General features: G+C 31.7%; 2 protein-coding genes across 3 annotated transcripts; both read right to left on the bottom strand.

The window, feature by feature from the left end:
• Nucleotides 1-409: 409 nt before the first annotated feature.
• On the bottom strand, nt 410-3,262 carry LOC108469078 (protein REVERSION-TO-ETHYLENE SENSITIVITY1-like). 2 transcript variants are annotated; one of them, XM_053030896.1, is made up of 3 exons: nt 2,927-3,262; nt 1,193-1,516; nt 410-1,071 (listed from the first exon to the last, which is right to left on the bottom strand). In XM_053030896.1, the coding sequence occupies exons 2-3, from the start codon at nt 1,493-1,495 to the stop codon at nt 649-651; spliced, it is 726 nt and encodes a 241-aa protein (XP_052886856.1). In that variant the 5' UTR covers nt 1,496-1,516; nt 2,927-3,262; the 3' UTR covers nt 410-648. The 2 variants fall into 2 exon arrangements, with proteins under 2 accessions (XP_052886856.1, XP_017625462.1); XM_017769973.2 differs by having other exon boundaries at nt 1,193-1,614; nt 2,927-3,261.
• Nucleotides 3,263-12,071: 8,809 nt separating this feature from the next.
• On the bottom strand, nt 12,072-19,444 carry LOC108456372 (probable serine/threonine-protein kinase SIS8). The gene is made up of 13 exons (XM_017754970.2): nt 18,932-19,444; nt 17,479-17,919; nt 17,141-17,244; nt 15,749-16,803; nt 15,405-15,445; nt 14,955-15,023; nt 14,720-14,820; nt 14,288-14,366; nt 14,059-14,157; nt 13,478-13,546; nt 13,327-13,376; nt 13,071-13,247; nt 12,072-12,706 (listed from the first exon to the last, which is right to left on the bottom strand). Exons 1-13 carry the CDS (start codon nt 19,334-19,336, stop codon nt 12,583-12,585), a joined length of 2,814 nt encoding a protein of 937 aa, XP_017610459.1. The 5' UTR covers nt 19,337-19,444; the 3' UTR covers nt 12,072-12,582.
• Between the last annotated feature and the right edge of the window lie 4,175 nt (nt 19,445-23,619).

Genomic DNA, 23,619 nt, shown 5'->3' on the forward strand with positions numbered 1-23,619 from the left:
TAAAATGAATAATTTTTTTATCATTTTCCAATTAAATTAATATTTGACTAACTTACGACCTCAACTCAGTTAAAAGTTTAACTAATAACGAAAATTATGGAGTAAAATTAGACAAAAATGCAGCGATACCTAAGTCTTAGCCCAAAAATACTGAAAATTAATTAGATATATTTAAATTATGTGTTTGGCATGTAATGCATGCATCTATACAATTTAGTTAATATGATAATAACCATCATTATGCATCATTATGTATGTGGCATGGAATGCATACATCTATACAACTTGAAGGGAAAGAAATAACAAAGCAAGAAATCATGGCGGCTGATACAGCTATGTAAATCACGGTAGCTAACGTTTAATGAAGCAATCTAATTACTTCATGAACTTATCACCAGATAAAGAAATCTTGGGATTGTAATAGAAAGTTCTATTTCCCTTTAATGAAGCAAATCTACAATTCAGTTTCATGAGGGAGGGACAAATTTATATCTTTCGACAATCAGCCGGTTCCAGGTAGAATCTTCAGCCGATGTCTGTACGGTATTGACAACCTAGGATTTTGAAAGAACAAACCAACCTGTACCAACCATGCATGCATCTTTCAACTAACAAAAATTCAACTTCAATGAAAAAAAAGAAGAAACTCTAGCTTTCCAACAAGGTTTTGACACAGTAAGTACCCAACAGAAACCACCCAAAGAGTAGGAGAGAGAACGAGAAAAGTCCAACCAAGAATGGCCATCCGACGAGTAGTAACCCAAGGCAAAGCACCACTGTGAAAGGGAGGAATGATCTTATTACCGACATGCTATTGACCCACTGCCCCTTGAACAGTATTAGAGCTGCCACAGTTATCATGTTCCAATCCATTGATCCTTCGTAGCAGAGCCGGTTAAGACAATTGGCTACAAATGAGTAAGAGTTGCATGTGAAGAGGTTGTAGCTCTTGTGCTCAAAGTGACGCATGCTCAACTGCAGGGCATCATCCCATGTGAGTGCAGTCCCAAGCTCTGCATGCTGATACCCGTGCTTGCATTTGTGACCAGCCAGGTTGGGAGGAAAGCAGCACTAGTTCCACAATAAAACTAGTTAATGAAACAGCAACTAGTTCCAACAAAGAGATATTTGCCTTCGTATGCATAGAGAGATGTAAAAGGTTAAATTTCTGAGCACCGGCACAAAACTATACCTTTTCTCTATCGAGTTGAACGTATCGAGCTGCAGCACCAAAAGCAAAATCCTCAACATTCACAAAATATGATCCTGAAAAGTCCAAAATCGCTCCAGCTTCTCGGCAAATGCCAACATGGCCAATGAAAGGTGCCAACCATGAGACAACTGGGAGTGGGGTCCAAACCAGACAGCAAGGAAACTTTGCTTTCCTCGGATCAATTTCATCTAAAGGCCATAGTTCATGCTGAATTCTAGATCCACTGAGTTCGACATCATAAGCTGTTTTCAGATCCATTATAGGAGGTCTTCCACGCGGCATACGGCTCTTTGAAATTCTAGGCTGTAAACCATCATCATTTCAAACAACACCCTCAGACATGATGGGCTTGTTCTCGATTTGATATGCAATTATCCAATCACAAAGACGATAGTCTCATTCTACAATAAATACATGATACCGTTACTCTAGGAAAGAAACAAAAGGAATATTCGATATCAATAGGTAAATGGCATACAAGAAAAAGCAAAATATTGTAGTAAGAATGCAAAAGTTCCAAATGTCAACATAAACCAAAAGATTCATCAAAATTCACTATCATACAAGAATTCCGTTATTGCCGGTTGTATTCATCGCCTTTCAAAATTAGGCAAAAACCCAAGCCATTTAATATCCAGCATTAGAAATGTCATTCTCAAGGTAGTGCAGTCCTAATACTTCGATTAATTAACGAATAAGTCCAAACTCCAAAGTGGATTAATCATGCCAATAACTACTTAATTCTCTAAACGAGTGCATATGTTACCAAGCACGTTGAACCTTTGCTTAAATTCAGAATCCATCAAGATCCAACATGATCTACATAATAATGCAACTCCATTACCTTGTATATACTAGCACGTTCGAGAATCCTAACTTTTTTGATTCGCCTAATGAAATGCTACATTCATATCCAGTCATCATCCTTATAGCCTTGACTAACATTCGTTTTAGCCATTTATTGTGTATCTACATCAACTCTATTTGGGAACATCATTCCAAACTTCACCCGAAATAAAGACTCGTTACGACATCGGGTTTCCTCCATAGCCGAAAGTTAACAACTGCTCAAGGGTATCAGTGGCGAAATAGGAACAATATGAGTGGAAGAAGCACAGAAAGAAACTAAGAAGTAAAAACCAGCATGAAGACCTCATTCATTCACAAAGAAATCAAAGATTTCCAAAGCATGGGCACAATGGAATGCAAAATTTGCATCTCAATATTATCTTTAAAACGATAATCCAAATTACTTTTAAAAGATAAAAAATGCACAAAAGAGAACATATTACAACTATCAGCCTAGCACAACAAACTCTGCAATAATCCAAATAGATAATTTACCTAAAAACATGCATCCTATATATCAGATCATTTTCCTTTAGACAACCAATCAAATTAAACACTAAATGCTCCATTTTTATAGTGGGAAATCATCAAAAGCAAATCTTCTTATAACCCTTTTTTTCTCTACCTAAAACTCCTCAATTCAACCAAGTAAAAACAAAAACACCAATCAAATTTCAGCTCCCCCAAGCTCTGAATCATTTCTTGAGGCAAACCAAGCAAAACCCAGAAACGTGTACCATAACACATAAAAAACAAGAAATTTAGCTATATTTAATGCATAGTGAACTAAGAAAAAGAAGAAGAAGAAAACCAAAGAATAAAAAAAGAAAAATTAGACTGATAATGGAAGATGTTTTGACTAACCTGCAACAAAAAAGTAGGGTAATTTGCTTGAAAACAAAAAAAAAAGGGTGCAGCAAAGATGAATCAAGGCAAAGATCTTTGAAAAGGTCGGTAAATTAGAAGAAGAAAGGTTATAGCTTTGTGTTTTATATTTGGTTTTTGGAAGTGGTGGTGGCTGGTGGAAGAGGTGGCGGTGCTGTTCATATTGAAGAATCACAACAATTGATTGTATATATTCAGACAAAAATTCAATTTGGGAATTAATCAAAATTGTTTTTTTTTTAAAGAGAAATTTTTGGAATTGGAAAGAAAAGTGCGACATGAAAAAGCAATGGCAAGGTTCATGAACCATTCCAGATTTTCACTTCCAGGTGGGACCCTCACCACCCCTCACCTTTTTTTCAAAAAAATTATTTATTAATTTTATTTGGATAAACTACAAAAATAATCACTTTTATTTGTCTCAGATTATATTTTAGCTATTTATGTTTGAAATGTTACGTTTTAGTCAATTACATTATCGTTTTGTTACGAAGTGGTCACTCTATGGTTAAGCTCCGTTACCTCCCTAACGGCAATCTTACATGGCAATCCAAATGAGTTTTAAATACCAACTTAGATGTCCAACTGGATGAGAATAAATTTTTAATTAAATAAATTTAATTAATTGAAAATTTTAAATTATTAATACCTTGAATTGGAAAAGAATAACCGTTCGTCTCATTTTTCTTTTAGTTTTCTTTTCCGTTTTGACTAGAAAAATTATTCTCATCCTAGTTGGACATCTAAGTTGGTATTTAAAACCTATTTGGACAGCCACATAAGATTTTCGTTAGGGAGGTAACGGAGCTTAACGGCAGAGTGACTACTTCGTAACAAAATGATAACCTAAGTGACTAAACGTAACATTTCAAACATAAATGACTAGAATGTAATTTGAAATAAATAAAAGTAACTATTTTATAGTTTACCCATTTTGTTTTCTAAAGATTTTTTATTTATATATTCATTCATTAAAGAGTATAACGTTTATAGCATAAATTGCATTCATTTGAGTCTTTAGCGATCTATACAAAATTAAGAGTAAATTATATTTAATGTTATTAAATTATTAATAAATTTATATTTTAACTACAAAATGATCATTTAAGTCTTCTACGGTAAAATGTTTTTAACGAAGATGCCATGGATGCTAAATTTTTAACAATTCTGTAAAATAGGACCTCTAATTTGTGGAATAATAAGGATCTTTTTCATGAAATCTTGGAGTATTCATGACTAGACTTGTTTATGTGCCGAATTACCTGTCCAGGCTCGAAGGTTCGCTCGAAATTTGAAAGGATTCAGGCAAAAAAATTAGGCTTGTTTAAAATATGGGTCGAGCTCGGGCTTGAACATTCAAGGCCCGAGCCCAGCCTAGTTTGACCTATTTTTAAGTTTATAATATTTTATATTATGTAATTTATAACACATTAAAAAATATACATATACTAAATATGTAATAATACTGTAATATAAATATTAAAATAATGTTAAGATAACTATATAAAAAATTTCAATAAATAAAAAATAAAAAATTATTTAATATTAACTTAAAATAATATAAAAAATTTTAAAAAATAATATGGGTGGACCTAAAAAGGATTTGGGTTGGTTTTTTGCAAATATGGGTGGACTTAGGCAAAATTTTAGGCCTATATTTTAGATCGGGTTGGGCTTGGGCAAGCATAAAGTATGTTAATATCATATTTAGGCCCGACCCGAATCTGGCCCATGAGCACCTCTATTCATGATGTTTAAAATATTTCCAGTAATTGTTTCATCAATTGCAACTTCATTTTGATTTGAGCATTAATCAAAATTTTTTTTTATCACCCACGTATGTTTTTAGTTGTATCTCCTGGCTATTCTTGATTGAGTTGTAACTTGTGCTGTAACAATTTCCTATCTCAATTTATTCAACATCTTATAATAATGTGGTTTGATATGGCAACAATACCACAATAATAATAAATAACCTTTTTCTTTTTATTCCACAATTGTTCCTGTCGTGTTTACATCTTTTTATAGTTATAAGTTGAGTTGTTACCAGAGAAACAACTGAATATCTTTTCTTGAGATCCGATTACACACAAATCTACCTTTTAAGTCTTTGAATCTTCTTACTAAAGTAAACTCATGCTCTTTCCTTGGAAATCTCTGGCTTCACTAAGCATTTTTCTTTTTACATTTATCAAACATGGTAGGAACAACACTTTTCTTACAAGTATCAACTTACCCTTGGCCTTCATGTCCTGATTCATGTCTACCAACATTAAGGATCTCATCTGATTTCTTGCTCCTCGATCCCATGTTTTTCAAGATAGATTAGGTTGTTGCAAGCTCTTTTAGAGCATCACCAAAATTAGCTTCTTTTTCTGCTAGTAGGGAGCCTTTTTCTTTGAAAATCTTCAAAAGATTGTGGTTTTTTTATTTAAGAGAAAAATTTTCACCAGGTAATTTTCATTAACTTTTCATACTAAACTCCATTTGTTTATTGATTTTACATTATTGTCACCACCAGTTTTAGAGTCAATTGTAACTTTTGTAAGTAATTAAAAAATAAAAGTAACATGATTGTTAATATTATCTTTTTCGTCAACATCTCCACTTTCAGAACTACTCAAAATAACTATTGAAGACTTTAACCTTTTGATAAGGTTGGCACATTCAACCGCATAACGTCCATAATCTTTGCATTGGTAACTATTGAACTTCTACCATAACATCTTTGCTTCTAATCATGGTTGCAAATTGGCAAACATCATTATACGCTCGAATGACTTTATTTAAATTTATTGTAAGAAAGACCAACTATTTTAATAAATCATAAATAAAAGTTTTTCTCTTCAGTTACAATTAAAGAAATAACTTATAATGTTATGTTCTATCTTAATCGTACTCCTTTTAGATTCATCAAGATTCATCTCAAAGGTTATAGGGATCCTATATGCTCATCAATCCTCGTCGTATCAATATTTTTGGCCTCTTCTATTAAAGTCACCTTAACTATAAAACATTGATAAAAATATCACAAAACTTTTAGAATTATCTTGAAATTCAAGTACTCCTCGTCAAGAGCAAAAGCTTGATTAGATAATATACAAAATTTAGCACAAAAAAAAAATAAAAAAAAAATTGATTCTTCTTTTGACATTCCCATATTTTTAATTCTTGATGTTAACATTTGGAGGTTTGACTGTCTCACAGAAATGGTACCTTCATCTATTGTTTCGAGATTGGTCCAAGCCTCGTGAGCAAAAATACAGTTCAATGATTCTTTAAGTCGTAATTGGTTGTTTTGTCCTCATTTGTTGTTCAAGTGGTTCAAGCTCTATTAATTTCTTCAGTAAGTGATTCCCGACCCGATTAAAAAGACATTCCAAGCCTTCTTATCATTCGACTATATAAATGTTACCTCAATTACCTCACTTATTATACAATATAAGAAAAGAGCTCTTCTTCAGTTCTTCAAAATCAATATATCTTTAAATAAAGTAAGTAAATCTTTGAAAATTTTCTTGATTCATCCAATCTCTTCTCCCGTTATAATATCATGATTTGTTATTAAATTTTTTAAAAATATGTGATTAAATAATCAAAATAAGTTGATCAAACAAACTAACAAATAAAAATTTTATATAATATTTCGCCAACATTTCCTTAAATTACAACTGGTGTTGTAGTTAAAAATTATAATTGACGCCAACACTTAATATTTATCATATCTCAATCACGATAAAATAGATATATTTGTAATTTTTATACGTTCGTGTGCATCTAAAATAAATTTGAATAAATGAGTGTTCAGATTCAAATAAATATAGATGTTTATCTTTCTAAATTCATTATAGATTAATATTTTTATTAATTTTAAACTTTTAAAAAAGATTTCACTAATACGGCATGCCACATCAAGATACTTATCCACTTGTCAACTTCTCATGCCTTTTGTCTACCATTTCAGGATTGTTAACGATCAAACTAATCAACGAAGATTTCCATTAAAGAAGGGATCAATTGAGTTTTTAAGTAATTGAGAACTCAATTTGTTGTATTTTTTAAAAAAGATGTTTAATTGATTTTAAATTTTTAATAAATGTTTTTTTTACCCTTAAGCCTTGTATTTAATATATAAGATTATTATCTAGTAAAAGATTTTAAATTCCATAAGTTGATCGATCGTGTGTTATTTTTTTTTAATATCAATTAAGGATGTATGACGATTTCTTAACCTAGTTTTTGAGTTAAATTTTTCTTTTCCAATTTATTAAATAATTATTTATATATCAATTTTAATTAATCATCGAAGAGTGTTTGAGTTTAAGGGTTGAGTTATTCATTTAAGTTTGAAGATTGATTCAATATTAAAAGGTTTGGATAAAAACATTATTTCTAAAAATTCTGTTTAGGTAAAATATTTAATTACATTTAAAATGTGGATTAGAATTGCATTTAAATATTCACTGCTTGAAACAATGCTGACAATGCTATCCAATTTTGAAGTTTATATATATATATAGAGAGAGAGAGAAAGAATTATATGAAACAGTGACGTCACATCATCTGTATCTCTTTTCAATAATTTTATGTCACATCAGTATTCTTATCTTGAATTTCAGGATTTTATCCTGAATTTCAGTATTTTAATTTGGATTTGATTTTTTTTTCAGGATAAAATCTTAAAATTTAGGATAAGAGTATTGATGTGGCATAAAACTATTGGAAAGGAATACAGATGATGTGGTGTTACTGTTCATATAATCCGCTCCTATATATATATATTTCTTTCTTTTATATATTATTTAAAATAAAATATATTATATTATAATATAAACATAATAAAATATATTAATTTGTTTATGTAAAAAATTAATAATATATATTTAATATTAAAAATAACCTATTTTAAAAAAGTTAATTTAAATTAAATTTAAAAGTTTATATTTCAGATTATACCTAATTTAAATAATTATTTATGATATCATAAAACTGCTCGAAGCTAATTCAATTAGTACATAAATAATTAATAATTATTACAATTAAAAATCATAAATATTGTTTATTGGGGAAAGAATATCTATATTTATATTATTAAATATTTAACTGACTTAGAATCACGAGTTAATTAAAAATTTTATTATAATAATATTTTTATAATTTTATAACTTTCTATAAAACAATTCAACTCAAAATAAATCTAAAAAAATGATTAAACTTAAATCTAAAATATCAAAATTTTCTATAAATAGTACAACTATCCCTTATTTATAATTAAATATAAATATTAAATTCTAATTATTTACTAAAGCATTAACTTTATATATATAAAAGAAGTAGATTCACATTTAGCCTTTAGTTTAGCCAACCTAATTATTTGTGGTTTTGACTTTTGAAATTTAGACCACCCTTTCTCCATAAAATCAAGAACCATATGCCCATCTCTCTTTTTTCATTTTTGTCTCAAATCTTTTATTTTGGGTGATTGCAATTTTGTAATTTTTGGACATGGGAATATAGTAGGATGCATATGATTTTATTTATTATTTTATTTTATTTATAAAATTTACAACTTTAATTAAAATATTTAGAAGTAAAAGATAAGCATGTGTTTTTTTTAAATAATTTTGTATTGGATTTATCTAAATCCTCTTTGGTTTCAGGATTAATGTATTATTTAGGTTATGAACTCATATTGAAGTTTAAAATTTTATTGTCTAAATTAATCCCTAAATTAAGTAATTGTTCTTATATTGAGATATGAACTAAGCAATTGTTCCCATATTATGGCCTAAACTTTTTTTTTATCCAAGTTAGTCCTTGAACTTAACAATTATTTTCACATTAGGGCTTGAATTTTTTTGGCCCAACTTTTTTTAAAGAAATATCATGGACTAACTTGGACTAAAAAAAGTTTCAAACTAACTTAGATCAAAAAAAGTTTAGACTCTAATGTGAGAATAATTAACAAGTTTAGATCCCAAATAATGCATTAACCCTTGATTTTATATTAAAAAATATTTATTTAAGAAAAATCAATTGAGTATTATTTAGTTAGCACTATTGATGTCGTAACAATTTAAAAACAGCATAATATCTTATTTTTTATTTAAAGATAAATTATATAAATGATGATTCAATTTTAAAAATTATAAAATGATCACTCAAATTATTAATTTTATTTTTTTAATCCATTTCCGTTAAATCATTAACAACAGGAGGACATGACTGTTAAGGATAAATTAAATAAAAGACCATTAAAACAAAAACTCACAGTTTGGAAGCTACAAAAATGAAGTCCGCTCCCAGCTTCATCTTCTTCCAAGAAAGTAATCTCTCTTTCTCTTTTCTTTTACAAATCCGCCATCCAAACCAAGAATAATTAATTATCTCCAATGGTGTAACTTTAACGTGGAAACCATGTATCAATGGCGTGGGTTTTACTGAAGTTGGTGATTTGAGATTTGAAGAGTGGGAATCTCATTAATTCAGGCTGCATTAAATGCTTTAACATCTCTGTTTCGTATTCAAATTTGAAACCTAAACAGCACACTTTATCTATCATCCATTCTAAATCTTACCCATTATGTACATAGGATTTTCAGGCTTAACCTCAGGCAACACTATTCTTTTTCCTGTTCTTTTTCTTCATTGCCTCGCTAGTTTTCTCTACGACGGAAGAAGATGAAATTGGGGGCGGGCTTCAATTTTTAAAGGACCAAAACGGTGAATTTAGGATTTTATTTTATTTTCAATAAATGATGTGAAAATTATCCCTAATTTTATTTTATTCTTAAAATTTCATGTCATATATTTGATGTACCTTCCTGTCATATTCTCCATTATATTTTTCTAATTATTTAATAATGTTTTAACAGTTTTTTCATGTTATTGACACATAATTTTAATAATTTTTTTTTACCTTGAATCTTAAACACGAACTGAACGAGTTTAAGATTCGGTAAAAATTTACCAAAATTATGTGCTAATGACATAGAAAAATTATTAAATATCATTAAATAATTAAAAATGACCATAGATTATGTAGTGGAAATGATCCATAAAATAATTTTTCCATATACTTGATAGCCATATCACCATGATTTTATTGATTTAACAAAATGAACTTAAAAAAAAAAAGTAAAACTGATAACTTAAGTCATCATTTAATAAATCTTATAAAGTCAAGTGATCTAGTTTAGTGTTTATTATTACTCGAGTAACCATTTATATAGTTTACCTCTTTAATTTAAAATTTATAAATAATTTAAAAATTATCACAAAGTTTTACTAAAAATTTGACAAGCACGTTTTTCATATTTATAAAATCAAATAATACTAAAACTCCACATATTCAAATTAATTAGGTGGATTGGTGTTACTCTTTTCGCTTTATTTTTATTTTTTAGAAAAATGTTACAAATATACATGTGTATTTTAACGTGACTCAATTAAACTAAATTATTTACTTAAAATTCAACTCCATCATAAGTTTTTCTTCCTAAGAAAAAAAAAAAAAAAGAGACCACTTTAACGTATATTAGTAGTTGATTTCACAAGAAAAAGCATAAGGTTTGGTCACATGGGATGGAAGGATGGAGATGAATTTCATGGTGAAAGTCATTGTAGAGGGACAAATACATGTAACCTAACCCTAAGAATAATACACTTGGCTGCAATTTTTTTCTAAAGCAAATCTTTTTAGGATTGCATGACTTATTAATGATCCTCAGGTGCATGCACTTTTATATATGAGTTAGATAAATGATTTTTTTTCTTTGTCATAATCAACAATTCATAAATTAACGTAAAATTTTTATCTGCATCTCATTCGACAACAATGGCGTTAGAAATATGAATGATAATTGAGCAGGCATGAAGCTCCATTGTTAAGTTTGTGATTGTTTGGCCATAAGAAGATTATGGTAAAGACCCTAAAGTTCAGCCTACCAATGGTGTAGCCATCGTGTTAGGCTTAAAACAACTAGATTGAATGTTAATTCAAGAACATTCAACAACTAACACACACTAAAAAATATTTAAATAATAATAATTATTAATACATTTTAAGACAGATGATATATAGTTGCTTAAAAATTAGAGTGCTTGAATAAAAGTGATGACTGCAATTATCACTAAAGGTGTCAATATAGTAAGAATAAAGAAAAAAGAACACATCAAGTTGTTTATGCAGTTCAATTGCAGAGCTTAACTTAGTAAATGAATTCACTATCTTTGATCTCAATACAATAAGATTTAAGTCTTATCGCACCCTGGTATAACATCTCACTTTTATACCTAAAGGTCTAGATTATTTACCTCTAAGTTATCTATTATCCCCCCGAGAACTTAGACAGTAAACAGAACTTGTTTACTCTCTCGATTGCACTCAAATATATGTTTCACTATGAACAGATAAGTACTTTCGATACTCAATACAAAACCTATACAAGTCTCTCAAATATATAATAGTTTTGAGGCTTGTTAACATACTAAATGTCAATTACAATCAATTCCCCTATTAAATAGTAGCTAAAATAGCAAGATACAATATAACAATAAAGACCAATGTAAAGTAGATTATTGAAGATATGTCTTCAATGCTATTTCAATATAGTCTTCACAATCCAAGGGATTCAATCCGATCCAATTCAATTTTTAAGATAAGTTATTTTAAATGAACTGATTTTCATAGAAGCATGGACTTCCATACTTCTACAATTCCACAATATCAGCATCATTCACAGCACCAAAGATTTTGTTTAAAAAATTATCAATTTCAAATATGACAAGTAACAAAGTATGTCGCAGTGTTAGTTGTAGCCACTACCACTACCGTTGATACTTCGACAACCACTTTACAACATTGGCTTCAATAAAAGCATTATAAAATCATTTAAAAATTATTAAAAATTGGGCATTCGTCAAAATGTCTCAAAAGAAGAAAAATTGTTTAAAGCAATCTTTATATTGATTTTTCATATAAATTATGAACAAAGAAGAGCATATAAAAATTTGAATTTGTACTTCTTGTACTCAAAATTCATATGGAAAAACCATACGAAGAACTCTATAAACGATTTTTCATATTGACCGAAACAAAGTACATCAAAATTCTGACCAAACCTTTGAGCAAAACGAAATTTATATTACTTGGGTGTGTGTTATAAAAGGACAAATGGAATAAAGGAGCATATAAATTTCAAATAATTCTTTTTTTTTCCCACAATGTGCAGTAGAGCTCACATGTTTACAATTCAAGAGATTGGGATTTCCTACCCAAAAACAAAGACCTCCACAAGTAATTATTTTCCTTTTCTTTTTTCCTTTTTTTTTTTGTTCTTTTTGTTTTCTGTTCACTTCTGTTTTTTTTCCCCGAACTTTCTTACAGTTGACAAATGCTAACCTATTCATAATACTAGACAATTTTTTAAGTGGTATCCTCCACTGCTCTTATGCAGCTGCTTAACAGAGGAATCAATCCACTCGGATGGGAAGTGCCGATCCCCCGCTTCGAATGAGCCGACACTTGCCCGATCCTAACTCCTTTTTTAACTTTCTTTGCACATTTAGAGGTAAACCTTTCCGGCCGCCTGGTTCTTTGAGCCAGGAGAACAGCTAATCAGGCTCTTATTAAATCAAAGACTTTGAACGGAATCATCTATAATTTGTTTTTTCGAGTTTGGCCTTTCAATATACAGCCGTTGAAGACGTCGCAGTTGGGACATAAGCTGTGCAAATGATGGTCGCAGATGTGGCTCCCTGCAATGAAAATAACAAGTTTAATGCGAGTTCCACAGCAATCAACATTACAGGCAGTTCAAAAGAAACATGAGATCATTCAAATTATTGTCACTATTACCCATGGGAAACACAAACCGAGTCATGAGCAATGACTAACCATAAAAAGGATCATTCTAATTATTTTGACCTGATTATGATCACGATTTTATTTTAATGCAAGGTAAAGATAACCAGGTGGGTTTGTTTCAGATTGTTTATGAGTGGCCACCTAAGAAACGAGACACCAATTGAACATTCAGATTAGATTGAATTAGTGCAAAAGGGATTATATGATCATTCTCAACGCACAGACAAATGCACAAAAATTAAGTCTAGAACTCACGTTTGCCAGCATTCACGTATAATCTGCGCAACTGTTGGATCGACATCTTCAGGAATTTCTAGACGCCTATTCTGGAATCCAACAGCCCCAACAACTTGCATTGGATTCAAACCTTTCCAAGGAATACATAGCGTAACCAACTCCCATAATATCACACCGAAACTGTAAACATCACATCTGCAACCAAACCAATCTATCCATGTAAGAAACAGAATAGAAATGTCAGTAAAATATGCATGCGGTTCAAGTCACTTACTTCTCATTGGCTGGTTCATTCCTTAGAACTTCTGGTGCCATCCATTCAGGCTGCAGTACAACATCAAATAATTCATAAAAAGATGATAGATTTGGCTATATACGGAAGAGAAAACTCAAAGTCAACACCAAGGATTATCTTTTGGTAATACCGTTCCAGCAGTAGACTTAGAAGAGAGGAATGTGTGATGCTTCATGCGTGACAACCCAAAATCACAGACCTGAATAGAGAGAAGCAAACATGTAAGCAAGAAATTAAAGACATCTTTCAGCAGAAAATAAGCAATGGTTAAAATATCTTCCAAGTCACTGAACTCTTCATGCATTTGGAGTTTAATACCTCTACTTTCATTTTCAAGAATTTAATCCTCTACTTTTCAGATTTCAAAATTCAGGTCTAATAGTTAACACCATTAAAATTCTCATGTTAAATTCACTGGCGTAACATTTAAAAAAAAAAAAAAACTCACTTGGTAGCCATGTAACAAAAAAAAGATGTCATAATAAACTTGATTTTAACAGAAGAATTTAACAATGTTGCACTTTGCATTTTTAAATCTGAAAAGTAGCGGAACTAATTTCCTTGAAATACAAGGGGATTAAATTCCAAATATATAAAGAGTATAGGGACTTGGAGTATATTTTAACCTAAAGTAATCAGAAAAATAGTTTATAGAACTATGAGCAAAATCAAGAAAGAGTTTTGGCCAGCAAGTAGATTCAAGATAAGAACCTTTACAACCCAGTTCTTATCAACAAGGAGATTTGGTGTTTTCAAATCTCGATGCACTATAGTAGGATGGCTTGTGTGCAGATAATTCATTCCTTTAGCCTGCAAACAATAGAAAGTTTCAGTTAAATAGAAAAAATCAGGCAAGAAGAGTGAAAGGGAGATGGGGAGACTTTGGTACAAGGTATGAAGCAAAATAAAAATAAATAATTTATTCACTTGTGACTCCTACCACATCAAGAGCCATTCGCATTCGTCTCTTCTCATCAAGTTGTTGATTGGGTCTATGCAGTAGCTTATACAAACTTCCCCTACATAAGAAAGAGGGAGGAGTAAGAAGAATGTAAGACAGAGTTCAAGAGCTAACATTATTTTCCTTTTTCATCCTTTAAAACCATGAAGACAGAGCTCCAATACCTAATATCTACAAGAATAACATCAGTTACAAAATATCCACACAACACTACTATGAAGACAGAGTTTAAGAGCTAACACTATTTTCCTTTTTCATCCTCTAAAACCAGAGGGAAATCATCATGAAGTTTAAAATGCCACTAATACTTGTAACAAATGAAAAGAACATACAAACAAATTTAACTTATGAAAGCATTGAATACTATAGAAGAGATATGAGAACAATTTGGATTGTATAGAGAAAATCAACCTGGGGAGAAACTCTGTGAGTATAGAGAAATGCGGGGAGTGAGTAACAGCTCCCATGAAAAGAACAACATTTGGATGTCTCAACCTTAACATGATTTCAACCTGCACAGGTTCATCACTCAGAGATGGCCACATTCTCAATATAAATTCATTCAATTCTACAGCAAAGTTGAGCTCACAAGCATGAGGAAATAAACAAGCAACATACTACAGGAAGCTATTTTTAGGGGGCTTACTTCACATTTAAATTGAACCAATGCATCACCAGAGAAGTCTTGATCTAGAAACTTCTTCACAGCAACCTCCTGAAGTGCCAACAAAGACAATAAGACAAACACTGAAATGAAAATACCACAGAAGTCACTGAAAAGACTTCTGGAACAAGCCTCAAGCCATATATTGTTATCAATCAATAGAAGAACTATTTAATATAAATTAAGGCTAATGCACTAACTTAATACAGCAGTATGACATTGAATCAGATATTACCACAATTGTTCAATCAGATCGACCTACTTGATTTTCCTAATAGGGAATTTGCATATACAATGTCAATGTCACTGCTTAGAGAATAACAATTTTTGGAAATTTTGTCATGAAGCAACATTATTGTGTCATCATATCAAATAGCAGTATACTAGTCCTAAAAGTTCCACGGAATAAAAGTAATAGCAAATGTAACTCACTGTGCCATTCCAATCTGCTCGATAGACCTCACCATATGATCCTGCAAAACAAGAGTTCATATATTAAGAAAGTGTGCACTGGTAAGGAACACTCAAGTCATATTCAAGCAAGTAACAAGTGTACATCCAGCAAAATATGATTATAAAAAAGCAATTCAATCAACTAAGCTAGTTCCAATTCTTAAATCATTGCACCAAAAAGTAGGTTTAACCTATTTGACAAACATCAATTGCAGTTATCAAGTCCAGTAAGCAGGAGATATCCAAAACTTTAAAAGAAAGGGAAAGCAGAGCCAGACATATATAACAATGAACAAGTTTGATTGTTTTATTATGGAACTTACCAATACCAATGCGTTCACCAATTTGAAGATCCTCCCATGGAATTTCCCATTCTGAAACCTCCCTTAGCATAGGATATATCTTCTCACTGTGAGCCTTACTAATCAAATGCAGATCACAACCTGTGGATTCAATCAATTCCAGTGCAGATTCTTTATAGAAATCTGTATCAGAAGTCCTTTGTATTAATTTCTCATCTGTCGCCAAGACATTTTCTGGCTGTATTTGGCAAAAGTCATTAGCAGAGGAAAAGGAAGTCTCTCGAACTTGTGTCCACTCATTAGTTGTATTACCAACGAGAAATTCCTCACGTGTAACATCAGAGGAAGATGCAACTTTAACTTTTATGGCATTAATTCCAACCTCTCTCTGGTATTTAGCCAGCTGCTTTTGCCTAAGCTTGGAATTAGTGTTTTCTGAAGTCTGCACGCCAGAGGATACAAGACACAGCTCATTGATTGGCAACTCATTTGAATGGCAACTAACAGCAGCATCTACATTTGTCTCTTTCACTGCTTGTTCAGACCTACTTTGTTCAGCAAGATCCTGTGAATTAATATCCATGAACAAATCTGGAGGAGGTGATACACCACTTTCCATCAAAACAGCATGTAATTTCTGAGCAAATTCTGGGTCCTTTGCTGCACTGATAACATACTTAGAAACATTTTTAACCTTTCTCTTTTGCGCTGATGATGGTTTTTCATGAATGCCAGGAAAGATTTCATTGGATTTAGGTGTCAAGGGAAGAAGCTTCCCAAACTCCTGTTCAAATCTCTTAAAGACAGCTCTTTCAGCATGGCTCCTCTCCTCTTCATTTGCCAGACTGCTGACAGATTCTGTTGACCTCAGGGCACCAACTTTAGGGCTCGTATCTGGAGCAGATGAAACTGCCACATTTCCAATTCCTTTGTCAAGCTGAAAACATGAACTCTGGGAAGCTTCAGTACGATCAGCAAAGCCCCTTACATCCAGTGCAGAAGTTAGGAGGTGACAGCTTGGTACTTCAGCTGGAATTAGAGTCCCAGGAGCACCCATCAGATCAATAATATATTCACTGCATTTTATAGATAATTAAACACATCAGCCCATAACAGTACAGAAATTGAACTTTCTCTTTGACTATACAGCATACTGCATAAAGGCTAAAGAAGAAGACAGGCTGAAACTGAAAAAAAAAAAAAACACAAACTCAAAACTTATGTGCATTTAGCATGAAGTAAAAATTTTAAACCAACTAAAGAACAAGGCTGAACAGAAAATTTTAACTGGTCTACAATATTGAGAGACTAACTCAAGTAAAAAGACCCTAATATGCAAATATTGTAGAACACACAGCATAATTACCAAAATCAAAGATAAAAAAATTGTAGATTATAGCTGGAGGAGACTACCTTCCATTGTTGATTCTAACCAAGTTGACAGCTCCATCATCAGTACCAGTGTAATAGCTCCCTTTTACCAGCATACACGGGAGATTAATTCTATCAGCTAGAACCTGGAACCAGAGGCATGAAACAATTTCCATATAAAAGGTCTACATGTATCCTTAATGCAGGTTAAAATTAGATAAAACTGGCAGGATAAATGACCTAGCAGGAAAAAAAGCTAAACAAAAGCCATCAAATGAAAATGAAAAAGGGTGTTGTAGACATTAGTGAAGTTAAAAGGAACATATGTTACATGAGTTAGTTTGACTTATGGGAATAAGATGAGCAAGGGTTTTTACAACCTTAAAAAGCAGGGCTCTGTGACGAGAAAGTCCAACATCAAGCTGTCCAAGTGGAAGAATGATAGTGTTAAGAGAACTCTGTAACTCATAACTTCTCGAGTTCCATATTCTCAACATCTCTTCAGCATCAGCAACAGGACCACCCATTCTATTAACAACTATTTCAGCGATTTGCTGAATCATGCCACTTAAAACTGGGCCACTGCCGAAGGCCTGGGACTGCACGTATATGTTGTACACTCTTTTCTCAAGTGCTTGCAGTTCGGGATCAAGCAACCTATTAACCAAAATTACTTCATAATCAACATTATCTAACACTGATACTGCTTGAAGATCAACCAAAGATGGCATCTTCCCTTGGGCACCCAGAGTTGAGGCAATGCCATATACATCATAAAATCCATCCACAATTTTTTCATCATAATTTACAACATTATAATTCTGCAAATAACACAACATAGAAATTAGTTTTCTTTTCCCCAAGAGAAAAATAAACAAATATATCAACTTATGGGCTCTAGAACTTGTCTAGACATGAACAGGAACCTTTCAGCCTGTACTGAAAACCAAAGGATGAAAAAAGGATTCATTTTAATTAATAATAAAAAAAATCTATATTGAAAACTAACATCAATTAGTATTCATATCCATATTGAATAAAATATAACACCATAGGAATTGAACCAATAATGAATCAACTCGTAATTACAGGAAAGGCAACAGTAATAATAAAACAACATATATATTATGTTTATGACAAAGAAGCATGCATGTAAAGGTTATGGCATTAAAAAAAAAACAAAAGAACAAGGTTTACCAACTAGCTATGGTTAAAAAAGGACTTGGCATTATATAACAGAGATAAAAAACAAGCAAAACCGCCATACCTGGATAATAAAATAAATTTTCATATAATAGAAACACAATTCATTGGTAGCAAGCGGCAAGAGGCAAGCAGTAAAATTTACATATATAAACAATGAGATACTATCAAAGAAAATGAATGATAGCAAAACTTAAATTGATAGAGGTAGCAAGACTAATCGAGCTTAACATGCAAATCAAAACATCTGTAATAAAACAATAGAAGAAAGATTCAACAAGTGAATTATTATCCCAATCACTTCATGACTAATAAGAATGGCGTAAAAGCAAAGAACTCCCAAGATTACTACGGGAAATGAGATCCGCAGTTGAAAATCCTCACTTACAATACAAACGAAAATAAATACATATACTAGTAATTATAGCGAGGAAACATGAAATGCAATCAGAATTATCAGTAAAAGACACCCCAGAAAAAGAAGATGAAGGTACGTATAGAATGACTTCATATCCAAATTAGGGGGGGGGAATTGGCTACTAAAACCGATTCGAACAGAAAATGCGATTTCAAAAACCTAATTATATAAAAGAAAATATTAAAAAATTGAACTACGGAAGAATATATTACCCAATAACGGAGCGAAAGCAACTCAACGAACGCGTTGTTGTCGGTGCCGGCGAGGCTAATCCTTTTAGCGGCGTCGATCTGAGCCGTCTCTGGATCGGAGGCACTGATGGCCAAAGCCAATTGCATCTGAAACTCTTCTTCCAATAAATTAAAATCCACCGCATCTCCAGCCGTCCGATCTGCCCCGACCGATTCAACTGCCCCGATTCTCCCCGTTGTACTTGAAGTAACCGAAGACGATGAAGAAGAAGTCACCGTTGCCGGTCCCGTCACGTTCATCGAGTTCGAGTCCGGAGTCGGGCTCGGACTAGGGCTGATCACGGGCCGCGCCTCCGCCAATCGTTGGTGCTCATTTAAACCACCGCCGATGTGGAGTTTTCTTAAGAGATGCTTCATTTTCGACATCGATCATCAACGGCGACTTTTTTTTTTCTCCTCTCTTTTTTTTCCTTTTAAGAAAAATAAATATGTAGAATTTTTTACTAATATTATTATTATTATTATTATTATTATTATTATTATTATTATTATTATTTATTTTTGTTCTTGTTTTAACTGTTGCTTATTGAATTCTATTCTATCTACAGGCTTATCCTACGCCCAAAGCAGATTCCCTTATCCTGCGCACTGTTTTCCCCTCAAGCTAAACAGTAAAGACTTAAACAGACGGCCCACCTATTCTCTCCAATACACAAACAAGTAAAAAATTGAAAACATGAATGCTAATCAATGTTCACACTCATCACTCTCATATGTGTACTGTATGTCAGCTGATGGTTAAGATGTTTAACTATCTAAATATGGCTTAAATTTAAATTGTGCTTGTCACGTTGTTATTAAAACGTTACACTCCTTTTATAATTCACTAAAAACAAAATTAAAAGATTTAATTTAACTTAAAATTTTATTTAAAAACATTTTTATAGTTTTACCACTCAACTTAATCAGCTCTAGTGAATTTCCTTTCATTATAATGGGTCACCCTTATACATAAAAATATATTGTTTTTTTTTTAAAGGGAATTTTGCGACTTCATGGCATCCTAAGATTCATAGTTTCTAACTACGATGTTCTACTTTCTCAATGCTTTTTTTGTAGGAGCTCTTCCAACTCAACCACATTGCGCATGAGCACCTCTTACGACCCATAAATGAATGGTCAAACAGAGGTGATCGATTAGTGCTTGGAGACCTATTTACGATGCTTTGCTTAGCAACAACTGCATACCTGTAGTACCTACCTACCATGGGCTAAATTTTCTTTCAATACTAGGTTCTATTCTTCATCTGGCACCACACCCTTCAGATTGGTATATGGCCATAACCCTTTTGCAATTTCTCTTTTTAATCATGGTGAAACTAGGATTGCTGGCCTTAATGCTCAACTCATTTAATGTGATCCCATGCCAAAGCTTCTTAAAGAACAGCTTTTAAAGGCTTAAACTAGAATGAAACAACAAGTAGATGCATATTACCATGAAGTAACTTTTACGGTTGATGATTATGTGTTTCTGCGATTGCAGCCATACTGTCAAAAATCATTAGCTCCTTGCCAGTATGTTAAGCTCTCCACTCACTTCTTTGGCCCTTATAAAATTCTTCATTACGTTGGACCATTAGCGTGTAAGCTTCAACTGCCAGCTGATTCCAAGGTTCTTCCCGTTTTCCACATTTCCTTCCTTCAACTGACTCACAGACATCATGCTCTTACATTTCCAATCCTTTACTAATCAATGCAAAATGGGGTCTAGTTTTGGCTCTTGAATTTTTTTTTTCCCATTGCTAGATACATACTAGCGGTGTTCTTTCTCTAAAATTATTGACTCAATAATGGCCTTGATCCGAAGCCATTCATCAATTGAGCTCTATATCATTTTAAAGTAGAACAGGCTCTCAATAATGTTGTTTTGGTATATGAAAATGAGCATTTAGTTGGTAAAAGTATCATGGAGGTTTCTGTACTAGGAGTTAGATTGCATTTTATTCTTTCTACTCAAATCATAAGCAAATTAATTCATATACGCTAAATCATGAGCAAAAGCAAATTGGTCTTTTTTTTTAATTTCATCTAATTCTACTATTAAAAATTAGTCATTGTACGTCGGCATGAGGTACACTAGGCAAGTTACGTGCTATTGTTTGGTTATTCCATCATCCACACCAATTTTAAACAGTATAAATGGATGAAATTTTTAACAAAAGAAAATCAATTTGCTCTTTAATCTAATATACAGTAACTAATTTGCTCATTTTTTAAATAAAAAAGACGAAATATAATTCAACTCCTAATACATAGGTCTCTATGATATTTTCATTACATTTAGTAGGTCAAAAATGTAGAATGAAAACCAATTTGCTCTTTAATCTAATGTATATTATCACTACTGCTATTGCGATGCATCTAGACCTGATCATGGGTCGGACCACTCTACCAAGCTCGAAGGCTCAGCCGAAAAATAGGAGGATTTGAGTAAAAATTTAGGTCCAAAAAATAGTTTTGGACAAAAAATGAGGCCCGTTTTCAAAATGAGTCAAGCCCCGGGTATATTTTTTTGGCCCGAATTTAGCTATTATAATTCAGGCCGAGTTTGGACAAATTTTTAGGCTCATTTTTTTGGCCAAACCCTAACCTAAAAAATAGTCCTCCTAAAAAATAGTCTTAAAATTTTATTAAGATCCAACTCGACCCAGCCCGACCATGATCACCTCTAGATGCATCCTATCCACCTCTTTCAATTTCATATATATATATATATATATTAAAGAATTGTTAAATTTTAATTATTTTTGGTGATAAAGACCCTCTCACCTATGAACCAATAATAACTGTCAAACAATTTATTTGCCTAATGTTTAACTGCAATCGGTTTGATAGGTCTATCAAATTAAAAACTCAATTTCTTTTTTATTTAAAATATATTTTATATTAGTATATATTTACAATTAAATAATAAATCAAATTGAACGGATTATTTTATTTTTAAATAAATATGATAAAAAGAACCCTTTTGTAGATATTGACTTGAGGAACTAACGGACAACGGCATGTGCCTTTGTTTTAGGTTACGTATAGGGGAGGCGACGGTGGAAATTAATTAATAAAGTCAATATTTTCTTATAGGAGAAATAAAAACACAGATGGCGTATAGAGCTGATCATGGGTCGGGCGGACCGGCCCGGCCTGAAGGCTCGTCCAAAAAATGTAAAGGTTTGGGTAAAAATATAGGCCTGAAAAATGGGTTTAGACAAAAAAAAGGCCTGTTTAGAAAATGGGCCGAGCCTCGGGTAAGAGTTTTTTGACCCGGGCCGGCCTGGCCCGAATTATATATTAATATATTTTTTATTTTATTTTTAATCATTTTAACTTTTTAATATATCTATTTTTTTATTATATTGTTAATTTGTGTATTGTTTTAAGAATTGTTTTAGTATTATTTTTATTTGTTTTAATATTTGTTTTTATGTTTTTAAATATATTTAATTTATTATATTTTTAAATTTTTTTATTTAATGAAATAAGAAAAAAATTAATATGGGCCGGGCCGGGCTCGGGCTTAGCAATTTTATTTCGGGCCGGGCTCGGATAAATTTTTAGGCCCATATTTCGGCCCGGGACCGGGCCTAGTAGACGGACCTAAAATTTTGTCTGAGCCCGGCCCATGATCACCTCTAATGGCGTAGAATTTTCCAACTTTTTTTTTTGTTTGAAATAAAATTCTCCCTTTATTTTAAACAAGTTCAGGAGGTACCTCATTTAAGGATGTAAATGAAATGAAATGTTGTTGGTTGTAAATTATTAAACTTTGATTCGAAAAAAATAAATTGAGTTTTGTTTGAGTTTGAATATTTTGAGTTATCGATTGTATCAGATTCGAGTTTAGTAATACTTAATTAGAATAGTTTACAAGATTTATCAAGCTTTTCAATTTTAATATATATTTTAAATGTTTTTATATTATGTAATTTATAACACATAAAATTAAATCTATAGTAATATATAATACTACTATAATGTAAATATTAACAAAATAAGATACATATTATATGAAACTATCATAAATAAAATATACATATAATTATTAAATATTAAAATTAATAAAAATATTTTTTAAAATTTAAAAAAATAATACAGCCAGGATTGAGCAAAACTTTAGGTCCATATTATTGACCGAGTCAAACTTGGGTAAGCATAAAGTGTATTAATATCATGCTTAGCTCCTTTTCCCCCGAACTCAATCCAGCCCAACCTATGAACTATTATATCTGAAGATAAAAAAATTTTAATTAAGCTCAAATAGCACGATTGTATCTTGAGTCGAGCTCAAAATTAAAAATAAATGTTCAGTTAAACTCAAATTAAATATCAAACTTAAAGATATAATCGAACTCATCTCCAAATTTAAATCATTTCCTTCATCAACACTTAATCAACATGTGATCTGTCATCTAATCACATTAAAATTTATCTAAAAACTCCATATCAATATAACAAATCCTCAAACCACATTTAAGTTGAGTTTTATCATAGTTGGCTACTAACTTCCTTTACTAGACATTTAAGAGACCCACTTTGGTAATATAAACATTTTCAACTGCCTAGATGATTCCAAGTAGGGGCGAAGCACGGGGGCTGGCATGGGCCCCGGTCCCCCTAAAATGTAAAATTACTTTTTTGACCTTTAAATTTTT

Source organism: Gossypium arboreum, chromosome 7 (assembly GCF_025698485.1).
Source record: "Gossypium arboreum isolate Shixiya-1 chromosome 7, ASM2569848v2, whole genome shotgun sequence".
Classification (NCBI taxonomy): domain Eukaryota; kingdom Viridiplantae; phylum Streptophyta; class Magnoliopsida; order Malvales; family Malvaceae; genus Gossypium; species Gossypium arboreum.